General features: G+C 35.8%; 1 protein-coding gene and 2 long non-coding RNA genes across 11 annotated transcripts in view; 2 read left to right on the top strand and 1 right to left on the bottom strand.

The window, feature by feature from the left end:
- The window catches only part of LOC147519022 (uncharacterized), a 54,367-nt gene that overhangs the window by 2,528 nt on the left and 29,768 nt on the right, over positions 1 to 22,071 (top strand). The window lies entirely within an intron of this gene.
- LOC147519029 (uncharacterized) lies at positions 1,045 to 3,483 on the top strand. Its single transcript, XR_015211973.1, has 2 exons — positions 1,045 to 1,768; positions 3,238 to 3,483. It is a non-coding gene; the product is annotated as an uncharacterized LOC147519029 (long non-coding RNA).
- LOC147519028 (protein REBELOTE-like) lies at positions 13,010 to 20,391 on the bottom strand. The gene is given in 11 exon segments (XM_086595015.1): positions 13,010 to 13,835; positions 14,091 to 14,182; positions 14,260 to 14,343; positions 15,129 to 15,335; positions 16,118 to 16,444; positions 16,593 to 16,832; positions 16,834 to 16,899; positions 17,547 to 18,095; positions 18,656 to 18,718; positions 20,041 to 20,132; positions 20,316 to 20,391. Coding segments are annotated over 11 exon segments (1,938 nt in total). The 3' UTR covers positions 13,010 to 13,693.

Genomic DNA, 22,071 nt, shown 5'->3' with positions numbered 1-22,071 from the left:
TGCTTGAGCTTGACCTGTTATTTTTAAATTGGTTGTGGTTTATTTTCATTCTGAAGACATGCTCTGAAATCAGTTATGCTACCAGTGGGAAGAGTGGTTGGTCGAGGAGATCTGCTCTATTTTTTTCTCTTTGTGAGGGTGATTGTGGAGGAGAATTTAGACATAAAAAAGGGAACACTTTGACCCCTAGCTACTAGGAGAACTTCCTAATAGCAACTAGGATAGAGGAAAAAAGGGCAGATCTGGGGTAATCCGTTGTTCTTGATATTCCCAGCCCTACGGTACGTCTAAGTAGGCTCGATATCTTTCTTCGATAGGCCGGTCTGGCACTCCTCGTGGTTATATTCATTCATATTTCAATTCAGCAGTCATTATGCATCTAGTGGCATGGTGAGGCGAAGGGGGAAAGCTACTACAAATACATTTTCTTAGGCTTTTTAAATATAATTAAGGTTATGGTGGACAAGCCAATACCCCACACATTTCTGTACTTCTCTTGAAACACTATTAGTATTAAACAAACCATGTAATCAGCTCAGCTAGATTGTTTTGACCTTTTATATACTTATTTCACTTAGATATGTATTATTCTTGTCTTATTGTATTTGAATTACGAAGTGGTACAATGTTATGGCGTGACATAAGGTGCTTGAGTAGCCCTCGCCTTGACGCATGAGAGAACTAATTATAGAAGTACATGCATAGTAGGCATTAGAAAGATAAAAGGATGATAACGTTGTATTGTATTTTGTGTTATGATTGTGTCTGAATGTTAGACACCTTATGTCCATGTCAGATGCCTGCACACGTAATTTTGTTATTATTAAGATTTTTGCTAACTAAATATGTTTTATGGGATGCGGCTTCTAGAATCTTGTTTGAAATCTCCTCTTCTTCCAACATACTTGGCAGCTGCTTTTACCAAGAAATTGCGTAGGCTTTCTCTTGTAGTCCCTCCATCGGGGGCATTGGTTGTCATTGCTATAATCCACAACCTTCTGCGAAGGCACCCTTCTATTAGCTTTTTGGTTCAACAGGTAAATGTTGACAGGAGATATATCCTTTTAATTTTATTTATATATTACATATATATATTTTGTTTTGTTCTCCGTAACTGTGTCCAATGCTCTTAGTTTTAATATGAGCATCAAGGATTTTGATGCATGTTTGAGATTTGGATTAGATGTGCAAGCTCATGAGTTTATTACTTAGTTTATAGGAAGCTACTGAGGGCCAAAGTGAGCAGATCCTTTTCTGTCTTTATGGTGAGGATGGAGGGACTTACTTTAACAAGCTGGACCTCCTTCCTCCTCACTCATTAATAGTTAAATAAAGAATGATTGATTTATCCCCATTTTCTTTTCTCTTTCAAGCTTTGTTACCTTTGCAGCCAAATGCGAACAATAACAAGACAGCCAACTCACTGTGTAGACCAAATGTGATTGGTCTAGTGTAAACGAAAAAAAAAAAAAAGCAAGATACTTGACGAATAAATTTTTAAGGAAGCTCATCAATTACTCATCTTATTGTATTGTGCTAGTGATGACATTAAATTGCATTCTTATGCTATGCTGAGTTTTAAAATTTCAAGTGTGATCGACTAGTTTACAAAAGTAAATAAAATAATTGGAAAGAGGACAAAGGGAAAACTCTCTCTGTGGGACCGTGGGAGTACTTGAAAATGACTTGACAGTGAGGGCCAAAACCACTGAGATCGCTGTAAAGGATTTTAGTTCAGCCTCTTATGCTACAATTTTCCAGAGCTGAGGTAAGATTATAGTGGGACTCTCCATATATTTAGTATATCCTTGGTACTTTCTGGTGCAAGTGTGAGAATATTATCTGTACATATAGCATGCATGTAGGTTATGTTTTCACAATATATTTGGGAGATGGTGAACACATTCCTGTCGTCATTGTCATGACGATTTATAATTTAGTCACAATGCCTGGATAGGGATTCGATCTGCATGTCTCCAATTAGATGACTAGGGATGTGATCTGGCACAAACATTAAAGCAAAGTTTGCAGCCTTCAAAAATGAAATCACTTGTGCTGTTGGCTTAGTGATATAGAGAGCATTTGTTTAGTAATGTGTTACTGGTGACTGGTCGATAATAGTGCCTGCTTTAGAAATTGGTGTCAGAACTGTGTGGCTTTGTAGGAAGATTAGAGAATCCCACTTTGCATAATTGTACCTTTTGTTGGAGCCAACCAATTCAGAAATCCTTCCTTTTGTATCTTTATGTGATAGTTAGTTCTAGCATACTGCAAGAGTTTGAATGAGTAGGAAAAGTGAAAACCCAGATTATGCTAGATGGATTCTACTGTGAATGAGGACCTTCTGGTCTTAGCAAAGGACACTGATTTTTTTTAGGCAGGAGCCTAAAGTAGTATTTTCACGATATGAAAAGGGCACTGACCAAAAATGAGGTGCGGTTGCTACGTTACGGACTATGAATGTAGCAACGGATTTGGATTTGAAAAGAGTACCATGGGCATTTATACCATTGTAGAGAAAAGTGAATGAAGCCTTTTATGTTGCTTCTTATGAGGAACGTCACTGGGAACCAATCATCAATGAGATTTTGAGGACCCCTAGACATTACTGCAAGTGATAAGAAGTACTTTACGGCTTGATGCTACCCTGTATAACTGACACAGACAGATAATTGACATTGCTAATTGGTTAGAAATACGATTTGAAATTGAAGACATAATATCTTTGTGAGTCATTGATCTGTTAGACCCTGAAGCAGATTACTACAAGCTTGAACAACTTCATGTTATAGTAAAATTTCATATTGGTGTTCACAATGCATAAAGGTGTTCACATTCCAGTTAAAGGCTCCGCCCAGGGCCAAGGCGTAGGCTCTCTTTGCGCTTAGAAGCGTCTAGGCTTGCACCCGAAGGTGCCTAGTTTAGCCTATAGGCCCACACCTAGCCCCCACTGCCAAACCAGTGTCTGCTTCTTTAATTGCTTAGGACTTGCTCTATATGGTGAGTTGTGCTGCAAGGAGTTCGCTGAAATCGGGCTGCGGTAAAGCACTGTTTAACATTGATGAAGGCAGTACAAGTGTTTTGGACTTGAAATGAATATCATTTTGAAGTCCACAATTGTTCCTAGTATTGATCTGGTTTACTACTTTATGAAATGAAAGTTGTTATTATAAGTGAATCTGAATGTCTTATATGTATATCTGATTACTGAATACTCTTCGAATTGTTGTTGCATAGGTGGGTTGACTGAAAGTGATCTCATATTGGCATCTAAGATCAATGCTCTTGACGGGCAACACCTGCTTAGACGCAAAGCTGCTAACTAGCAGTCTATTCTCATGCCGCAGCAAGAAATGGAAAGTGGAGTTGCTTTTGTAGTAGGAGAGTCATCCATCATAAGTTAGTGTTTATACTAAATCCATTTGGATATCGCATGCTTACACTATATATGAATATATGAAATAAGAAATTTCAATTTGCAAATTTGGTGCCTTAGAACACTGGAGGCATTAGTATCAGATGCATCAGAAAATGAACTGCAAAAAGGTCCAAGTGACAGTGACAGGGCCAGGGAAGTAACATACATAGGTCGATCCTCTTAATATGCTTGGAAGTTCTCATCCAAAGAGATGGAACAAACTCGTAAGGGGAACCACATTAATCAGCTGAAACAAATAATGGCTGTTTGAGAGTCAGATTTTTTCCATGGCCCATCTCCGGTGAATCTCCATCCCACCTCACTGCTGAATTCTCCATTGACTATGGTTGTGGACGCAGACACAATGCCAAGAACCGTGAACTATGGGAGACCTTCTCTGGGTGGCCAATATTTTTGGGCACAATACCCCCTAGGTTCTTTCACGTAACGGAGTTGGGTTCGGTGAGTCAATATGGTGGATGGCTTTCGCACATGTATTTAGTGAGTGTGGATTGCACAACTTGGGTAAGCCAAGTTTGGTCCGTGCACAAAGTGTTTTAGCTATCCCAAAAGCACAAATTTGGTCATATTCAAGGGGTTCTGTCTGGGGATACCGTATCGCCTGGTGAACCTAAAGGTTGGGGTGTTGGCCCATTGTACCCGGGTGGTCAGGTAGGAGCTTCAACCCACTTGGACTTGCATGATCCCAGTGGCATTTTCTGACCTCAAGGTGAAGGGGATTGAGAAGGGTTTTAGGGTGGTAATGTTCGCCACGTTTGGTGGACTGGAAAAGCAAGGTTTATCAAAAGGATTGAGAATCAAGACTTGACCTATTTCAGATTCCTGGACTGAATCCTGAAGGCAAGTATGTAATGCTTCTAGGCTCTCGCAGATGACCAGCCTATGTTCATACTTCGTACCTACCACTTTTTGAAACGCAAAATTTTGATATTCAATTGCAAATAAAGTTTATTGGTTTTTTTTGGGCCGAAAAACAGTTTGGTTTTCAAACTATTTTTTTGGGCCCAAAATTAATACCAAAAAGTTGGCCCAAAACAAAATAGTGAACAAATGCACAAAATCTGAAAATCTTATGGTCGCCTATACCAAACAAAACCATGTAAACAACTCACTTAGGGGCTATTTGTTTTTTTAGGTTAAGTTATAAGAGGTTCTTATAAAACCATGTGTTATAAGAGGGTCTTATAAGATGGTCTTATAAAGTGGTTTGTTTTTAATTTTAAGTTTCTCTTATAAACACTTGTAAAAATAGAAAAAACAAATACATAACATCTTATAGATGGTTATTTGACAAATATAATTCTACTTTACATCATATTTAACTTGAATATATTAATTTGAAACAAACGTATAGTTTGATTTTCGGTTTCAAATCAATTTTGATAATTAGAATATCGATTTTAGGAAACTATCTTAATTGGCGGTGGTGGTGGTAGTGGTCTTAATAGCACTGTGGTGGTGGTGGTGGTGGTGGTAGTGGAGGTGATGATATTAGTTTTAATAGCACGGTGATGGTGGTGGTAGTAGAAGTGGTGGATGTCTTAATAACATGGTGGTGGTGGTGGTGATAGTCTTAATAGTACGGTGGTGGTAGTAGTGGAGGTGATAAAATTGGTCTTAATAGTACGGTGGTAGTGATAGTAGTGGTGGTAGTGGTGGTTTTAATAGCACAGCGGTGGTGATGGTGGTGGTAGTGATAGTCTTAATAGTACGGTGGTAGTGGTGGTGGAGGTAATGATGGTGGTGGTAGTGGCGGCAGTGGTGGTGGTGGTGGCTAGGGTAATAGAGTTATTTGGAAAATAAGATAATGAAAAAGGAAGAAAAGATAAATGAGGCTAGGGGTATATGGACGGGGGTGTTTGAGTCATTTTTCAAGTTATAAAACTTATAGAATTGAAGTAGATCCAATTTTGGTACTTATAGAATTGGAGCATCTTATAAGACATTTCTAGTAGAATGCCTCAAGGTCCAAAATCACTGGCCCCTCTCTTATAAGACCTTGAGGTCTTATAACCTCTTATAAGATATGGCCCAGTGATTTTGGACATTTTTTTTGTTTGTTTTTTTGCTTCTTATAAGATGCATTCTACTAGAAATGTCTTATAAGAGGCTCCAATTCTATAAATACCAAAATTGGATCTACTTAGGGGCTATTTGTTTTTTTGGGTTAAGTTATAAGAGGGTCTTATAAGACCATGTGTTATAAAAGGGTCTTATAAGATGGTTTTATAAAGTGGTTTGTTTTTCATTTTAAGTTCATCTTATAAGCACTTGTAAAATAGAAAAAACAAATACATGACATCTTATAAATGTTTATTTGACAAATATAACCCTACTTTACATCACATTTAACTTGAATAGATTAATTTGAAACAAACGTATAGTTTGATTTTCGGTTTCAAATCAATTTTGATAATTAGAATATCGATTTTAAAAAACTATCTTAATTGACGGTGGTGGTGGTAGTAGTGGAGGTGATGATATTGATTTTAATAGCGCGGTGGTGGTGGTGGTAGTAGAAGTGATGGATGTCTTAATAGCACGATGGTGGTGGTGGTGATAGTCTTAATAGTACGGTAGTGGTGGTATTGGTAGTGGTAGTAGAGGTGATGATATTTATCTTAATAACACGGTGGTAGTGATGGTGGTGGTGGTGGTAGTGGAAGTGGTGATGATTTTAGTAGCACGGTGGTGGTGGTGGTGATAGTCTTAATAGTACAGTGGTGGTGGTGGTGGTGGAGGTGATGATGGTGGTGGTGGTGGTGGTGGTGGTGGTGGCGGTGGTAGCCGGTGGTGGTGGTGGTGGTGGTGGTAGTAGGTGGTGGCTAGAGGTGATGAAGTTATTTGGAGAATAAGATAATGAAAAGGGAAGAAGAGAGAAATGGAAATTTGGGGGTATATGGGCCGGGGTGTTTGAGTCATTTTTGAGTTATAAGACTTTAAATTTAAGTAGATCCAATTTTGGTACTTATATAATTGGAGCCTCTTATAAGACATTTCTAATAGAATACCTCTTATAAGAGGCAAAAAACAAACCAAAAAAATGTCCAAAATCACTGGGCCACATTTTATAAGAGGTTATGAGGTCTTATAAGAGACAAAAACAAATGGCCCCTTAAATTCTATAAGTCTTATAACTTGAAAAATGACTCAAAGACCCCCGTCTATATATCCCTAGCCTCATTTTTCTCTTCTTCTCTTTTCATTATCTTATTCTCCAAATAACTCCATTGCCCTAGCCACCACCGGCTACCACCACCACCACCATCACCACCACCACTACCACTATCACCACCACCACCATTACCACCATCATCATCACCTCCACCACCACTACCACCGTACTATTAAGACTATCACCACCACCACCACCGTGTTATTAAAATTACCACCACTTCCACTACCACCACCACCACCATCACTACCACCGTGCTATTAAGATCAATATCATCACCTCCACTACCACCACCACCACCACCGTGCTATTAAAACCAATATCATCACCTCCACTACTACCACCACCACCGCCAATTAAGATAGTTTCTTAAAATCGATATTATAATTATCAAAATTGATTTGAAACCGAAAATCAAACTATATGTTTGTTTCAAATTAATCTATCAAGTTAAATGCGATGTAAAGTAGGGTTATATTTGTCAAATAACTATCTATAAGATGTCATGTATTTGTTTTTTCTATTTTTACAAGTGTTTATAAGAGAAACTTAAAATGAAAAACAAACCACTTTATAAGACCATCTTATAAGACCCTCTTATAACACATGGTCTTATAAGACCCTCTTATAACTTAACCCAAAAAAACAAATAGCCCTTAGTAAAGTCACTCTAATTATCAAGCAACTAGCCACAAAAGTGAAAGCTGCAATTCGTTTCTGAAGTCACCAAAAGACCAACAAAAAACCAAGCAAGTCTGTTTAGTTTCTTGCATATTAACTTTCTTTCAAAACATACAATCAAATAAATAAAACGAACCATCTGTTTAGTTCTTAGATCTTTCCCGTCTCAATCACAACAAATCATCCTAGTGTCCTTTTCTTTTAGCCTCACTTACGCAACTTCTTTTCTATATGTACCTCTCTTTTAGTTTTTTTTTATGTGTTCTTCCTAGTCAAGGTTTGGCCTTTCGTGGCCTATATAAGTTTGTTTCCTTTCTTTTCTTTTTTCGTTTTCTTTTTCTTCCTTTATTGCAAAGATGTCTCATGTTAAGTTGTCTCGAGAAGATGTTTTTATTCTTGATGAAGCTGGTGTAGATAAACTACAACAGGATTTGGAAAGGAAGTGTTCTCTCCCCTCTTACCCATCTCGCATTTCGCTAGGGAAGCTTACGGATAATGAGAAACAATAATGGTCGGGATAACTCGATAGTTGGGAAGCTTTATGCTCCTAGGAGGTTTACGGAAGAAGATATTAGGAATGAGTTGGAAAAACTCTGGAAAAACCGCTCAAAGTTCTATCTGTCTTTCATTACCAAAAGCATTTTCAAAGCCGATTCTTGGATAAGGAAGAAAGGATTTTGCTCTTGAAAATGGTCTGCATGGACTATCCATGGACCATGGTTATGTTATCTCTTTCAAGATGTGGATCCCTAACAAATCTTTGGAACAATATGATTTCCATGTTTTCAAAATGTGGATTCAGACCTACGGATTACCAGTTGAAAGAAGACACTGGGAAGAGATCCATTCTCTTGGTATAGGCTTTGGAGCAGTTGTGGCCTTTGATGCAGTGGGAGGTTCTGATGGGGGTAATGCGTTTACTAGGGTCCACATTATGAATCAACATAAATAAAATTACTTTTATCTTGATTTGATTAGACTATAATTTGTATAATCTTTATTATAAGTTAAAATTAATATAACAAACATACAATTATATTTGATATTTATTTTATGAGATAATAATTTGGATGTTATTTTTTTCCCATGTTGTTAATGTTACTTTATAGATATACCTTCGATGTAGAAACTATATTACCTCTATCTACTCGAGATGAGATAAATTAAATCGAAATAACATTGAGCTAGTATGCACAAGATTTTATTTTTTCAATTAATCAAGATGTGATATATTTTGAAACTTGAATATGAATCAACATAAAGTTAATCTTTTATCTTAATTAGACAAAATTTGTCTATTATTTAATCGGACTTTAAATTAATATAACAAACATACTATTACATTTTATTTTATTTTTTCCTGAGACCATAAGTTGGGTGTTAATGCTAATTTTTATATGTTCATTCGATATAAGAACTTTATTACCTCTGTTTGGCTAGAGAAAGATTGTGGTCTAAAACTGACGCTTTGGTATCTTGGTTTCATTTATGTTTTATCTCTACCAGACCTTAACTTTTGTCGGTTTTTACTATATATCTAATCGTCATATTATTTTAAACTAACTACGATAACAACTATAACTATTAACATCAGAGTTTTTTCTTTAGCTAATATTTGTATAATTTGTTGTTTTGAACTTTGGATGAACTAAAATTTTCATCTTGCTAGATGGCACCTCGTTTATTACTTTTAACTTAAAATGGAGATAAAAATAAACTTTATTTCTTTGGAAGGCAAATATTTTATATATTTCAAAGTAGTATATTTGATGCGTGTTAAGTTTGCCAAAGAGTGGTCGAGTAATGCCTTCATAGCCTGAGAAAAAACATAACCAAGACGTTTGGGGTGGACTTTCGCTAATATTTTATATATCAATATAACATAACACAACAGGTGCTAAGTGGTGGTCTGGATTAAATCTTGCAAAAGCAATGTGATGGCTGAGATTTCCTACGTTGCCTCAAGATTTGTATTGCTTTAAAGAAATTTAATAAGGAATTAAACACTTAAAAAATAATTTAATAAGAGTTTGTTTAATTAGGAATTGATGTCCTACAAGGCTACAAAATAGGAGTACATTTAATTAGGACTGAAAATCTGAAATAATAATAATAAAAAAAACTCCTCAAATATGTTAAAACCTTGCCTCTTTTTTATGCAAAAAAAAAACAAAACTCCTCAAATAACGTGTTAAAACCTTGCCTTTTGTTTATGCAACCGTACATAACAATAACTTGAGCCAATTCATGCCATTTAATACCATACACTATAATTATATATTAACTAAAATCATTTAGTACCAAAAAGAAACTTCATCTACCTTATTTTTCCATTAAAAAAAAATAAAAATATGTTATTTTATTTCTATTACTACCAAGTGAAAATTTTAATTTTAAAGTTGAACTACAAACATATTTGATATTACGGTAGTCAAATGTATCTCAACCGAGCAGGGTATGAAATGGATTCAAATGACATGAAACATAGTCACAAACAACAACTAAATATATATGCACGTATATTAGGCATATAGGGTGACAAGGAGCATAAACATCGAGTCATGTGAACGTTAATATTAGGATAATATAAGAACATGTAAGTATAATAACGTTAGGGTGACAAGGAGCATTATTCAATTTTTAATACTTAAAAGAACATAAGTCGGAAATTAACTCTTTGCCTAATTCTATTGATCGTGGTTAGTTGAGCTTCAATGTTTGGGTAAAGTAAAATAAAGATGTATGCTTATCCAAAAAAAAAAATGTTCCTCATCTATAATCTCATATACCGTAATAATTAAGTGCAATTAGGAGAATAATTATTTTTAAAAGCTTCGTGACAAAATCACGGGCAATTTCTAGTTTACACATCACAAGAGTTCCTACCAGAAGCCCCTAACTTTTATTTAACAATATTTATATTTTAAAGCTCTTAAACTAAGTTATAACTTTTGTCCACTATATATTTAAGTGTGAAAATGGCTGAGGTTTTGTCAGATTGTTATATTGCGGGAATGTGTTAAAGGAGCAAATCTAAACCTGACTCAGCTTATCAAATCCTAACTTAGCTGCTTGCTTATTTAACGTACTACCCGACCCAAGTCATATGACCCGTTAAGCTAGCAGGTTGGATTTGACTCTCGGAGTCTCGTGCATATAAATGACTTGATTGACTACCTATTTGCAAGTTTATATTAGCAAACATTTTTTCTCGATAAGTGCAATCTATCACTTTTATGTCCGAATTAGTTGGAAAAGAACAATTACCTAATTAACGAGTCATAAATAACTAATTAGCTATCCACCTCATGATTATTTGTTTTGATCTAAAAATGATTATTCATATTTAACTATTTTTTTTATCAAATTATAAACCTGGAAAGTAAATTGGCACCTGAAACAACCGGCAATACAATTTCTAGTCAATGAAAGCGTACCAAGGTTTCTTGTTCCTTAATTAATTAGCTGTTGGTTTGAGATGATCCAAAAGTGAAATTTCGGGACACTTGCGATTTATTGAGAAGGGTATTTTTATTTTCGCTAAATATCCCTCTGTTCATACAATAGCATAAACAGGTCCAATACAACTACTGACAAACAACGGGAAAGACTCATCCAACTGATTGCATAGCCCATTTGGCCAGTTGGTGAGCAATAGAGTTTTGACATCTTTTAATCCAAATAAACCTACAACCATTCAACCATTCAAAGTAGATACACATTCTAATATAAAATCCCTAAGGCTTGACAAACTCCAGCTATAACGAACTTGATTATGCTCGGTTCTCCAAATGCCTTCATCACAGCTTTGCTGTCTCCACGAAACTACACATGTTGAACTCTCAGTTCTCCAAATGCCTTCATCACAACTTTGTTGTCTCCACGAAACTACACATGTTGAACCCTAACCTTCTAATAAGTATGGTGGCCACTTCAGCAGCTTTAAGTTTCTCTTCCTCAACATCTTTTAACTCTGAACCTGCTATAAGGTGCTCCTGCAATAGTCCCTGCTTGGCTCCAAAAGACTGCCCCTACTGCTCCTTGACCCATTACTCTATCAGTCCATCATATCAAAAGAGGCATCAAAACAAATATAAGAACAAGCTTCTTGACTCTCATGATCAATACTAACACTATTATTACTACTATTGGGTGTATTTCTATTTACGGGGCTCATATTCCTACTTATATTGAAATTACTATGAACTACATTTATAGTGGGACAAGAAATAGAATCCACTCCTTGTTCCTCATGGTTACTGATGCGGACATCAATAGGCCCAAGCCCAGATGCAAAAAGAGGCATCCATCTTTTTAGTAGTATTTTGTTTTAAGAATGTCATGTGGGCATGTGGCATATTATTATTGATTTATTGCTTTCTAGGATAGTTATAAATAAGGAGTTTGAGGTTAGGGTTAGCGAGTTGATGTTTAGTAGTGATTTTCTTTTTCAGAGTCAATAAAAGAGACTTCTTTATTTTAAGGTTTTTAATTGTTTTTCATTTAAGTTGTAGATTTCTTCTTCTTAATCGCTTCCGCTCATAAATCTACATTAGTTATCCTCCTGGTAAGCATCCACGCATTTGTTTTGTTCCATAGACTTGTGATTTGCCTTAGAATTCCGTCCCCGCTGGGCTTGGCTGCTTCGAACACCATCTTATTTCTAAGCTCCCAAATTTGGTTTAGTAAAATGCAAGCATAGAAACTGCTGGCCACTTCTGGTAGAGGGCTAACACACTAGTCTGGGAGATGTATGCCACTCTCCTCTTCCTTATAGCAGAACAAGAGAGATCAATGTTTAATTTCCTATTTCTCAATGCATCCCCAGTAGCTAATCCCCCTAGTGTATGCCTTCCATATAAATAACTGCCAACTTGCAGCTAGTTTTGTTTTCCAAATCCGTTTGATAGTTAGCATACTAAAACTTGAGCCGGCACAATGTCCCACCACTTGATCATGGGTCAAGCATTATGTATAGGCAAAGAGCAGTCAGCAATTGAGAAGCGGTATTAGTACTATAGTAGTCATCTGTTTGTTGTTAGCAATTGGCGTATTCAAAAGAAAATTGATCTACATCCATTTCATGGTTTAATTTGTTATACATTTATACTACTTCGAAAACATTTTAGTTGAACGTTTTTGATTTGTATTGATTGTTAGTGTTATTTGTTACTTACTATTATAGGGGAACCACACATCCTTGTGGAGTTGGCCGAGGGGGACAAAAGAAACTAGCACTAGGTGTACCCATACATCATTCTACTTAAGCTTAGAACCCAATTTGAAATCTCAGGTGCTAAGTGTGCCTTTGGCCGTGGCTGTGTCTCAGAGACAGACACGAGGAGCGCATGAAGTTATCAGGATAAACTGATGAACTCATGCCATCTCTGTTTTGAAGTGCATATGCACCCCTGTTGATCCCGTGCATAGAGAATGAGATCGTAGTACATGCCGTCAGGTACTTTAGTTACAGTCATGAACTGATGATGTATATATATCCAATCCTTCTAAGTCAATTAAACAAATTGGCCAGCGTGGGTTGAAGCTGTCAGTCACAAAACCGATTGGTAAATAATAAGAAACCATTCGCACCATTTGCCAATTACACTCAATTGCTGGACTGATTCCAACTCTCGACACAATTTATTTTTACTAGCAATCATCTGATCTCAACTCTCCTCAAAGGTTATTCTTAATAGACTGAAAACAAGAAATGAGGAAATAGAAAATTTTCATTAGTTTGTTCTGTCTGATTACAAGTATTTATAGGATACCTTCTTACATTAACACCTGTCCTAACAACCTTGAATTACAATGACTGAGTCAATATTTAAACTAAGGCATTAAGCATTACAGAGTTAATACTCTATTACACCCCCTCAAGCTTTTGGTTGAGCAGCAACAGAAAGCTTGGACTTCAGGAAATTAAACCTTGTACTAGAAAGACCTTTGGTGAAGACATCTGCCACTTGGTCTTGAGTGCATATGTACTTGAGTTGAAGAGTGCCACTAGTTACCAATTCCCTTGTGTAATGGTAGTCAACTTCAATGTGTTTTGTGCGCGCATGGAAGACAGGATTGGAAGCCAAAGCAAGTGCCCCAATATTATCACACCATAGAATAGGTGCACTATGTAATGGAATACCAAGATCCTGCAAGATTTTACAGAGCCAATACAACTCAGCAGCAGTGTGAGCCAATACAATTTGCTTGCAACGGCCAACAGCACTAACCGGAAAATTTTGTTGGAAGATGTATTAGAACTCCGAAACAATAATGTGGTTACAAATACATTCAAATATATAATGTGGTTTCAGATCCTACTGTAAGATTCTGGATTGCAAAAATTTCATCATCTTGGATTTCCAGAGAGATTAGGTGCATGCATAACTGGGAGTTCAAGTTCTTTGCTTTTTCCTTTTACTTTCATCAGTGGATGAACCTTTCTTTGCTTTCTCTGAACCTCTCCCAGTACTAATAACCACACCAGTCCTTTCATTATTGATTTTCTGTTGGGCTGATTCCTTCCGTTCCTGTGTGCTGTATTTCATATGTTTGCCGAGATTAGAGAAAAAAAAGAAAAAAAAAAGACTGGGTATGCAGAGAAAAAAAAACTATTATCTATAAGGTGGGAGGTAGAGGATAGTTTTCACATTAACCCTATAGCCTCCCCTACTCTATATTTCAGTAGTTTACAAAGCAAGAAAGTCCTGGTTTTTCTAAGATATAAAGAGATCCTTTTGAGTTTTCAGGGATATGAAAGATAGTAAATTCAATATTCTTTGAGAGGCTTGCCTTGTCTTCTTTAGGGTGTCTTGGTTGAGTGATTTCCTAACGACGCTTTCATAATATTGAACGAAAGGAGCATTGCCGCCACATGCTTTGAGCTGTGGTATAAAAAACCAAATTAATACGCCAACCAGACTGAGCCTTAGACAGATATACAAAGGAAATGAAAGCCAACCTGAACAAATGATTCAACAGATTCTAGATCTTTTGGTGAAAATGCGGCCTCGTCTCTTTTCTTTTCCACAAACTCAATATTCTGCTGAACCAGTAAAAGTAAAAAGAATTAGCCACAGCCAATTTTAGATGATATAGGGAAGAATGTATCCACCTGCTTCTGGCCCGTCTAGTCATTCGATATTTCACTATTTTGATTTTTACTCGGACTTCCACAACCCCCACAAATCCGCACAAGTACATAAAAAAAAATTCCATTTGATCATTACAATAACGAGGATCCAAGAGGATTTCTCGTACAGACAAAAACTCCCCAGTGAAGGCACTAAGGGTGAGACCTTACAAGAAGAAGAAAAAAACAGTAAAAGTACATATACATGTATACATATATTCATATTCAGAAGGGGCTTGCAGCACAATTTGTGACGTGCTTGGCCTCTAAATCATTTGTATGACTTATTTTGGACATTGAATAAAATATATACTTTATTGATAAAATAAATAATTATTATTATTAAATAACAAGAATAGGAATATTATTGTTATTATCAATGATATTATTAATATAAATAGTAATATTAACAAAAACAAAAACTCATGAACCCAATTCCCCCCTTAAACGAAGAACTGCCTATGGCCCAGCTGAATTCTTAAAAGCCAAACAGGGTTTGTAACCAAAAGAAAAAGAAAGTAGTAATAATAATAATAATATAGAAGTAAATTATATTAAATAATACTAAAATATATAACATTGAATTCTTTTGGATTTCTTAGATGATCTGATTTTGGGACATTGGAAATTCGGAACCCAAAGGAGATTAGCGTGTTGATATACAAATCAAATCACGAACCCAGAGAGCAAAAACAAACCTGATCAATAAAGCGTTTGACAGGACGTCGAAGGCTTTCGGCAGTTACTTTCTCCTGGAATTGTCTTAGGTGGATGAGAGGAATAGTTGCCACCTCAGGAAAGGATATATGAAAGCTCCACTGGGAGAAGTGAATAGAGAGAAGCTCAATTACTGATAGAAGAAGCTCTTCTTGGAAGTCTTTAAGCTTTAACCACTGTTTTGGAACCTATAAAAAAAAATTGAAATCGTTATGATTAACATTTGCTGAAAGCAGTACTAATATGAGTAAATTTGAAATAGAAAATCTCCAGACTACCAAATGCTGGAAAAATGTAAATCACACACGTTTAAATTGGCTGAAGAAATGTACAGGCACAACTTTCTTTTCATTGACATACAAAAACCAGAAGATTTCATTTATAAGCCAAGAAAGTACGTATAATAAACAGATTTACTTGGCTTTCAAAAAACAAGATGAGGACATAGTTGAAATTGGAGGAGATCATGACGCAAACAAGATAGCCAATCATAGCTGATTTGATCTCCACAAATATTTATGTATTAATCAATGACAGTGCAATTAGAAAACTAGATAATAATCAATTCTAAGTCAAATTATTTGTGACAGGGGAGCTGTCTAAGTCGCACACTTGAGTCTTGGTTTGAACAAGGCGTTTAAGACATGGATGTCTAGTAAAGCAACTAGTAATCAGATCGAGATAGAGGGGTAACTGCTAAATCAAGGGAAGGACTTCATTAACAAACTGATGCTATGTACTACAAGAGTGTGTTCTATACAAGCCAATGTAACCAATAGCATGAATATAGATAATAGAATGCAGGAATCGATATAAACTGCTAAGATGCTTGAATAAACTAAAAGATAGCAAAAAGAAAGAGAGCTCATGAGATGAGTAATAAACCAAATACAAAACCATTAAAGGGTAGGATGCATAAATAATATTAAAGCAAATAATTAAGGAGTTGGTCAGGCACTTATTTCGAAACCTTTAGTACTGATGAAACGTTAAAATCCTTTCCAAGTGTTGCATCGGGCTTGCTATTTCCTATATACTCTACAGAGTCGAGCACAAAGGAGGTGATCGGAATGAAAACACCACTAGAACAGGAGAGCCGATTTAGCATTTGAATACACTTTAGTCTCAAAGGCAAGTATCTTGGCCAAGGAAAAAGATGAGCTACTCCATTGATGACTTGAATAATTAAGTAAAGCAAAGCCTGAAGATCATGATCCCTAATGTTAGCAGAGATAAATCTGACCCAGAGATCGATGCAATTTGTGTACTGCCAATTGTAAATCCTCTGAAGTATTTCCTGCACCACAGAAAATCAACTTAGAACAGATCATGAGCCATCACGTTACAGTAAGTATACCTATTTAACTATAAAGATGAATTTTATCTTTAACCTTTCAAAGATGAACTTCTTCAAATGATATTTGCTGAATTTTTTGATCAGTTACCTTTTTCTTTGTTTTAACACCTCGCAGTAATATCATGGCCAAATGCTGGATAGACACCTGGGACTTGATAAACGAATTCGGTACATCTAGAGAATACAACTCCACGAGAGAGTCCACAAGAAACTGTAGATGTTTAAGATTACAGGATTCCACAATCTTGCAATGCGCGAGAAAAGCTTTATATGCTTTTACCAAGCAGGTATCACGGCAGTTTGAAACCACAAGAGTAATAGTCCGTACATTGTACAAGGAGAAATGCAGATGATGAGACAGCCCCTCCTCCAGTTGCCCACAGATGAACTGCAACCTACACCAAATCTTGCGATATTAAAAAAGAAAAAGCAACTAACACTATGCCTGCTCTACAATTTTCAAACACATGTTCTTAGTTAAACACATATCCTGCAAAAGGCACCTTATTTGGCACCCAATAAGTAAGTTTTATATTATTTAAACATGCTCCGCCTGTTGCCTTCTTCACAAAATTTCTAAAGCATATTTTAACTATAGTACACTAATCTGCTAAATTATAGTCCAAAATATAAATCGAATAGAAGTACTCATTTATTGCAATTATATCAGGAATGCATCTATTTCAGAGCGCATGCAGATAGCCATTACACTGTCATGTTCTAACGAAATTTTGAAAGTTTGGGTGTTGAGAGGTTTTCACATTACACAGTCGAAATATCTTCGTCCATTTGATAAACACATCACTCTGCATTTTGGTTAATACAAAGACGACAATGTGGGGGAATAAACATTTCCAGTAGGTGTTGTAAATAAATCCTGTACATATGATATATTGATGTCTTTTGCTAGTGAAAATACAGATTTGCTAGCTTTGTCTTCTGTAATTAATCTTTCCTAATGTACTCAAAAACACTAAACAAAAAAGGGACACAAGCACAGATACCCATTAATAAAGAAACTCGCTTATAAACACAGACTTGCCTTGATGAGTCTCCGTAGTAAAGATGGGAAAGCTGCAAAAAGTACAATAGAAGCTCCGAGTTGGGTCAAGGAGAAGACGAGTATCTCAGAGTCAGTAACTTGGTCCAGAAGAAACAATGTACTCCTCAGATAAGATTTAATCAAAGGCTTCACTGTTTTCCACTTTTCAGTATTCTTTAATCCCAATATACTCTCTATCTTGCAGCTGGAGCTACCAATTCCTAACATTCTTCGAAATATTCCATCAGACTCTTGAAGCATAAACATAGTTATTTTACAAAGAGCCCCGCTATGTTTTACTCTCTGGCATGAATTTGCATCAAAACCATCTTCAGATCCATAGTGACAAGCAGCCCGGTAGGCATTAAGTAGGTTAGGAAGTACAGAAAAGTTCTGCTGTGCCATGACCTGTTCACTCCAAGACTCTATCACAGAATGTGACAGGACATTGTTCTTCAAAAAAATTGAGCCGCCTTTGTTTGAATCAACCATGTCCTGATCACTTGTATCATCTTCCCCATCACTCGTATCATCTTCCCCATCAGAATGCTGTGCATGAGAAACAAAAAAAGAATAATATAAGTGCCATTTTAGTTTCTTTCCCCCGGGTAAGTAGTACACTAGAAGTGTAGATAAGAGTACATGGTACAGAAAAGTGGAGTAACCACATAAAATTAGAGTCATGGATTAGAAACATGTTTGGTTCAATGTATGGTGGTGGCTTGGTTGAACTTCCCAAGATTTTTTTTTTAAATAATTAAAAAAAAAAAAAAAACTGATGCGGATAAGCAAGACCACATAAAATTTGAGGACCAAAAAAGCCCAACGCATAAGAAAATGTTTGATGTTATTTAGTATCTTCTCACTCAAGTTTGCACCGAAAATATGGTTCGTCACACACACACAGAAGTAATTGTTATATATAGGTTTTCATGTGTACGCTACAAGCAACCACTTTCAGTAATGGCTAGAAGTTTCTGCTAAGGTTTGGAAGAACCTGTTTGAAGTTAATCTAACAAAATACATCCAGCAAGTAACCCATTAGTCCTAAAAGATCTGGCCCCATATGATAAAAACTACATGGTGGGATACTAAATAAGCAAACTTACAGCCTCATCACGTGGAAGTTGCTCAAGGTTCTGTCTTTCCACAAACTTTGAAAACTCTGGGTCCTGAAAATAATTTAATGGAAGTCACTTTAGTAAATAAACAGATGAAATATTACTCAAGTTCTGTATAGCAGAAGCTGAAAGAAGGAGGAATCTCATTACGCAAAATGACAAAAGCTTAACTTTTCAATCCTTCGCATTCTTCCAAATTCTAAAAATTATAAAACTTAATGCAATCAGAAGATTTGTCTAATTGATTCCTTGGTTGACAGTTCCTAATACAAATCAATTGGATAATATCTATCAAATAAAGTATGAGAACAAGTAATTGTATGTGATTCTCCGAAATACATAAGCATATCATATTGGTAAAAAAAAAAAAAAGAGTTTATTGTTGGTCTCATTATGATCTAATAGTCGTTCTCAACCTATTTAATTATCACAAACCATTTTCTTTGCATGCACTTCAGGATTAAGGATTTATAAAACGGACCCAAATGGGCATATACATAAGATACTAGATAGTGCAGGACATCAGTGACCTTTCACATGTGTGGAGGATTCACAAACATTGAGTAACAAACTGACAGTACATACATTGAAACAACATTACTGAGGAATTACTAGTGCATACTAATAATGGGGTTCCTTGCTTGGCCATGCATGATTGCATCCCTTTGCTTTAGGTTTCTCTAGTAGTTGTAGTTTTATTGTATATGTCTTTCCCTTTGTTGTATCTGAGTGGGATATCTCATCCTACAAAGTTGACTTATGATTATATATACACACATCACATTTTACCGATAAAAAGCAAAAAGGATACATTGACACAAATACAAAGTGTCTGACACAGCAAAATATAAAAAATTAAGGTATATCACACACAATATGTGTTCGTGTGTGTCCGACACGGACACGTGGATACGTATCCGACAGAAATTATTTTTGAAATATGGCGTGCAAATGTAACATAGGAGATTATATATTACTTGTTTTACACCCTTCAAATTGTACTGTTGGTCGTATTCCAAAGTAAGCGCAGTTTTCTTTTGTTTCTCCATCAACAACATTAAAATATATAGATAAACTTTCAAGAAGCCTAAATAATAGATGGCCTAATGAAAGTTGGGGAAGTATATCAGTATATGCAACCTTAATAGGAACATATTAAACAAATCAAATAAGATACATCCACATGTACTAGAATTTGTTGAACGAAGAATTATATCATTATTTACAATAAAACTGTCTACATTTACATCTATATCTGAGCATCATAGGCTATTTTCTTTAATTCTTTTAGAAAATAAAAACAAACCGTTGAAACGTGGGACTTCCATTACCGAGACATTCCCTACCGAATTTGTATTTTCTATAACAATTACCTTCTCCTTAAGGCGGTCCAATTTTCTCTTTTGTTTTGAAAGTTCCTGATTGATTTCCTTGTTCTGCACTGATAAAGCACTTCCTCCATTTTCTGCAGGGAATTTTATAACTTCTCATGTCCAAAATGACAAAATACAATACCAGTGTACGCAGATTGAAAATAAACATTCCACGACATGCTACAACCAACTCATCGCCTTTACATGAACAGTATTTATAGAATACTTGTTTAAGGGAGTATAAGTAAAATGAATGATGCTGAATAATTTCTCACCTGAATCGTTGTCACTCTCATTTTCATTAGTGTATGCACAATTAGAATCCTGTTGAAGCCAATTACCAAATTTCATCAATGGTCAACTAAGTAAAAAGTTTGTAAGTCATTTAGTTTTTTATTCTCTTTTCCAAGCTTTGGAAAGCCATCTAAAGCTTTAGTTTCGACAAACAACAACCCAAATGCAATGCAATCTTTACTTATTCAACTAAGAGCTAACTTAGGCCTTTATGTATAATAATAATTTAGGCACAGTTATTGAAAATGATGACAATTTTACTATACATTAGTAATGTTGTACATGATAAACCGTATATATGTATCATTGTATAGGAATCTTACATACACATGCACAAACACATATAAACTTATAAAAATTTATTTCGAGCGTATCATGACGATACACGATCTGATTCGATACTTTCGATATGCTAAAATGAAAACCGATATATGATACGTATAATGATTTGAGAACTATGACTTTGAAGTTATCAGATATGTGATACAGATCCGATAGTTGCTACAGTCGCAACTTCTACCTCTCTTACAACATTCCCAATGCTAGGTTTGCTTTACCCACCTCCATGTTGGCATGGCAAAAGCAAAATTACCAACTACCGCTACAAATATATTTCTCTTACACACCCACCAAACCTAACTCAACCAAATGCAAGGTTGTTTTCAATTACCAGGCCTACACTAGGAGAGTTTAGACACAATAAGGTGGGAAGAGAAACAAATGATAAGTAGATGGTAATTTTTTACTCGTTGGTGGAGGTGGGGAGTTCTGCCAATCCCTGGGAATGCTCTTACAACAACTTCATACTTGAAAAGATACACACTTCGTTTAGGAACTGACAAGTATGACTATTCGCACTTGTTTCCAACTTCAGTATCAAGAGGTTTTTCTAGAGCAATGGTTAAAAAAATTAATGGTTCTAGAACAAATTTCAAGCACTACAATTGAAGTTATTTTGAAATTATCAGATATGTGATGCATATCCAACAATTGCTACAATCAGAATTTCTACCTCTTACAGCATTCCCAATGCAAGGTTGCTTTACCCACCTCCATGTCGACACAACTTTTCTAGCAAAAGCAAAAAAAACTAACTACCTTTAGTAATTTGTTTCTGTTACACACTCATCAAACCTAACTCAACCAAATGCATAGCTGTATTCAATTACCAGGCATACACTGGGAGAGCTTAGACACGATGGGGTGGGAAGAGAAACAAATGGTAAGTAGATGGCAATTTTTTACTCGGTGGAGGTGGGGAGATCAGCCAGGCCCTGGGAATCCTCTTACACCAACTTCATACTTGAAAAGATACATACTTCGTTTAGGAACTGACAAGTATGACTATTCGCATTTGTTTCCAACTTTAGTATCACAGTAACAGGAGATTTTTCTAGAGCAATGGTTAAAAAAATTAATGGTTCTAGAAAAAATTTCAAGCACTACAATTGAAGTTATTTTGAAATTATCAGATATGTGATGCATATCTAACAGTTGCTACAATCAGAATTTCTACCTCTTACAGCATTCCCAATGCAAGATTGCTTTACCCACCTCCATGTCGACACAACTTTTTTGGCAAAAGCAAAAAAACCAACTACCTCTAGTAATTTATTTCTGTTACACTCTCATCAAACCTAACTCAATCAAATGCATGGCTGTATTCAGTTACCACGCATACACTGGGAGAGCTTAGACATGATCGAGTGAGAAGAGAAACAAATGGTAAGTAGATGG

The sequence above is a fragment of the Coptis chinensis genome, chromosome 2 (assembly GCF_015680905.1).
Source record: "Coptis chinensis isolate HL-2020 chromosome 2, ASM1568090v1, whole genome shotgun sequence".
NCBI lineage: Eukaryota > Viridiplantae > Streptophyta > Magnoliopsida > Ranunculales > Ranunculaceae > Coptis > Coptis chinensis.
This window is presented reverse-complemented; position numbering and strand designations above follow the sequence as displayed.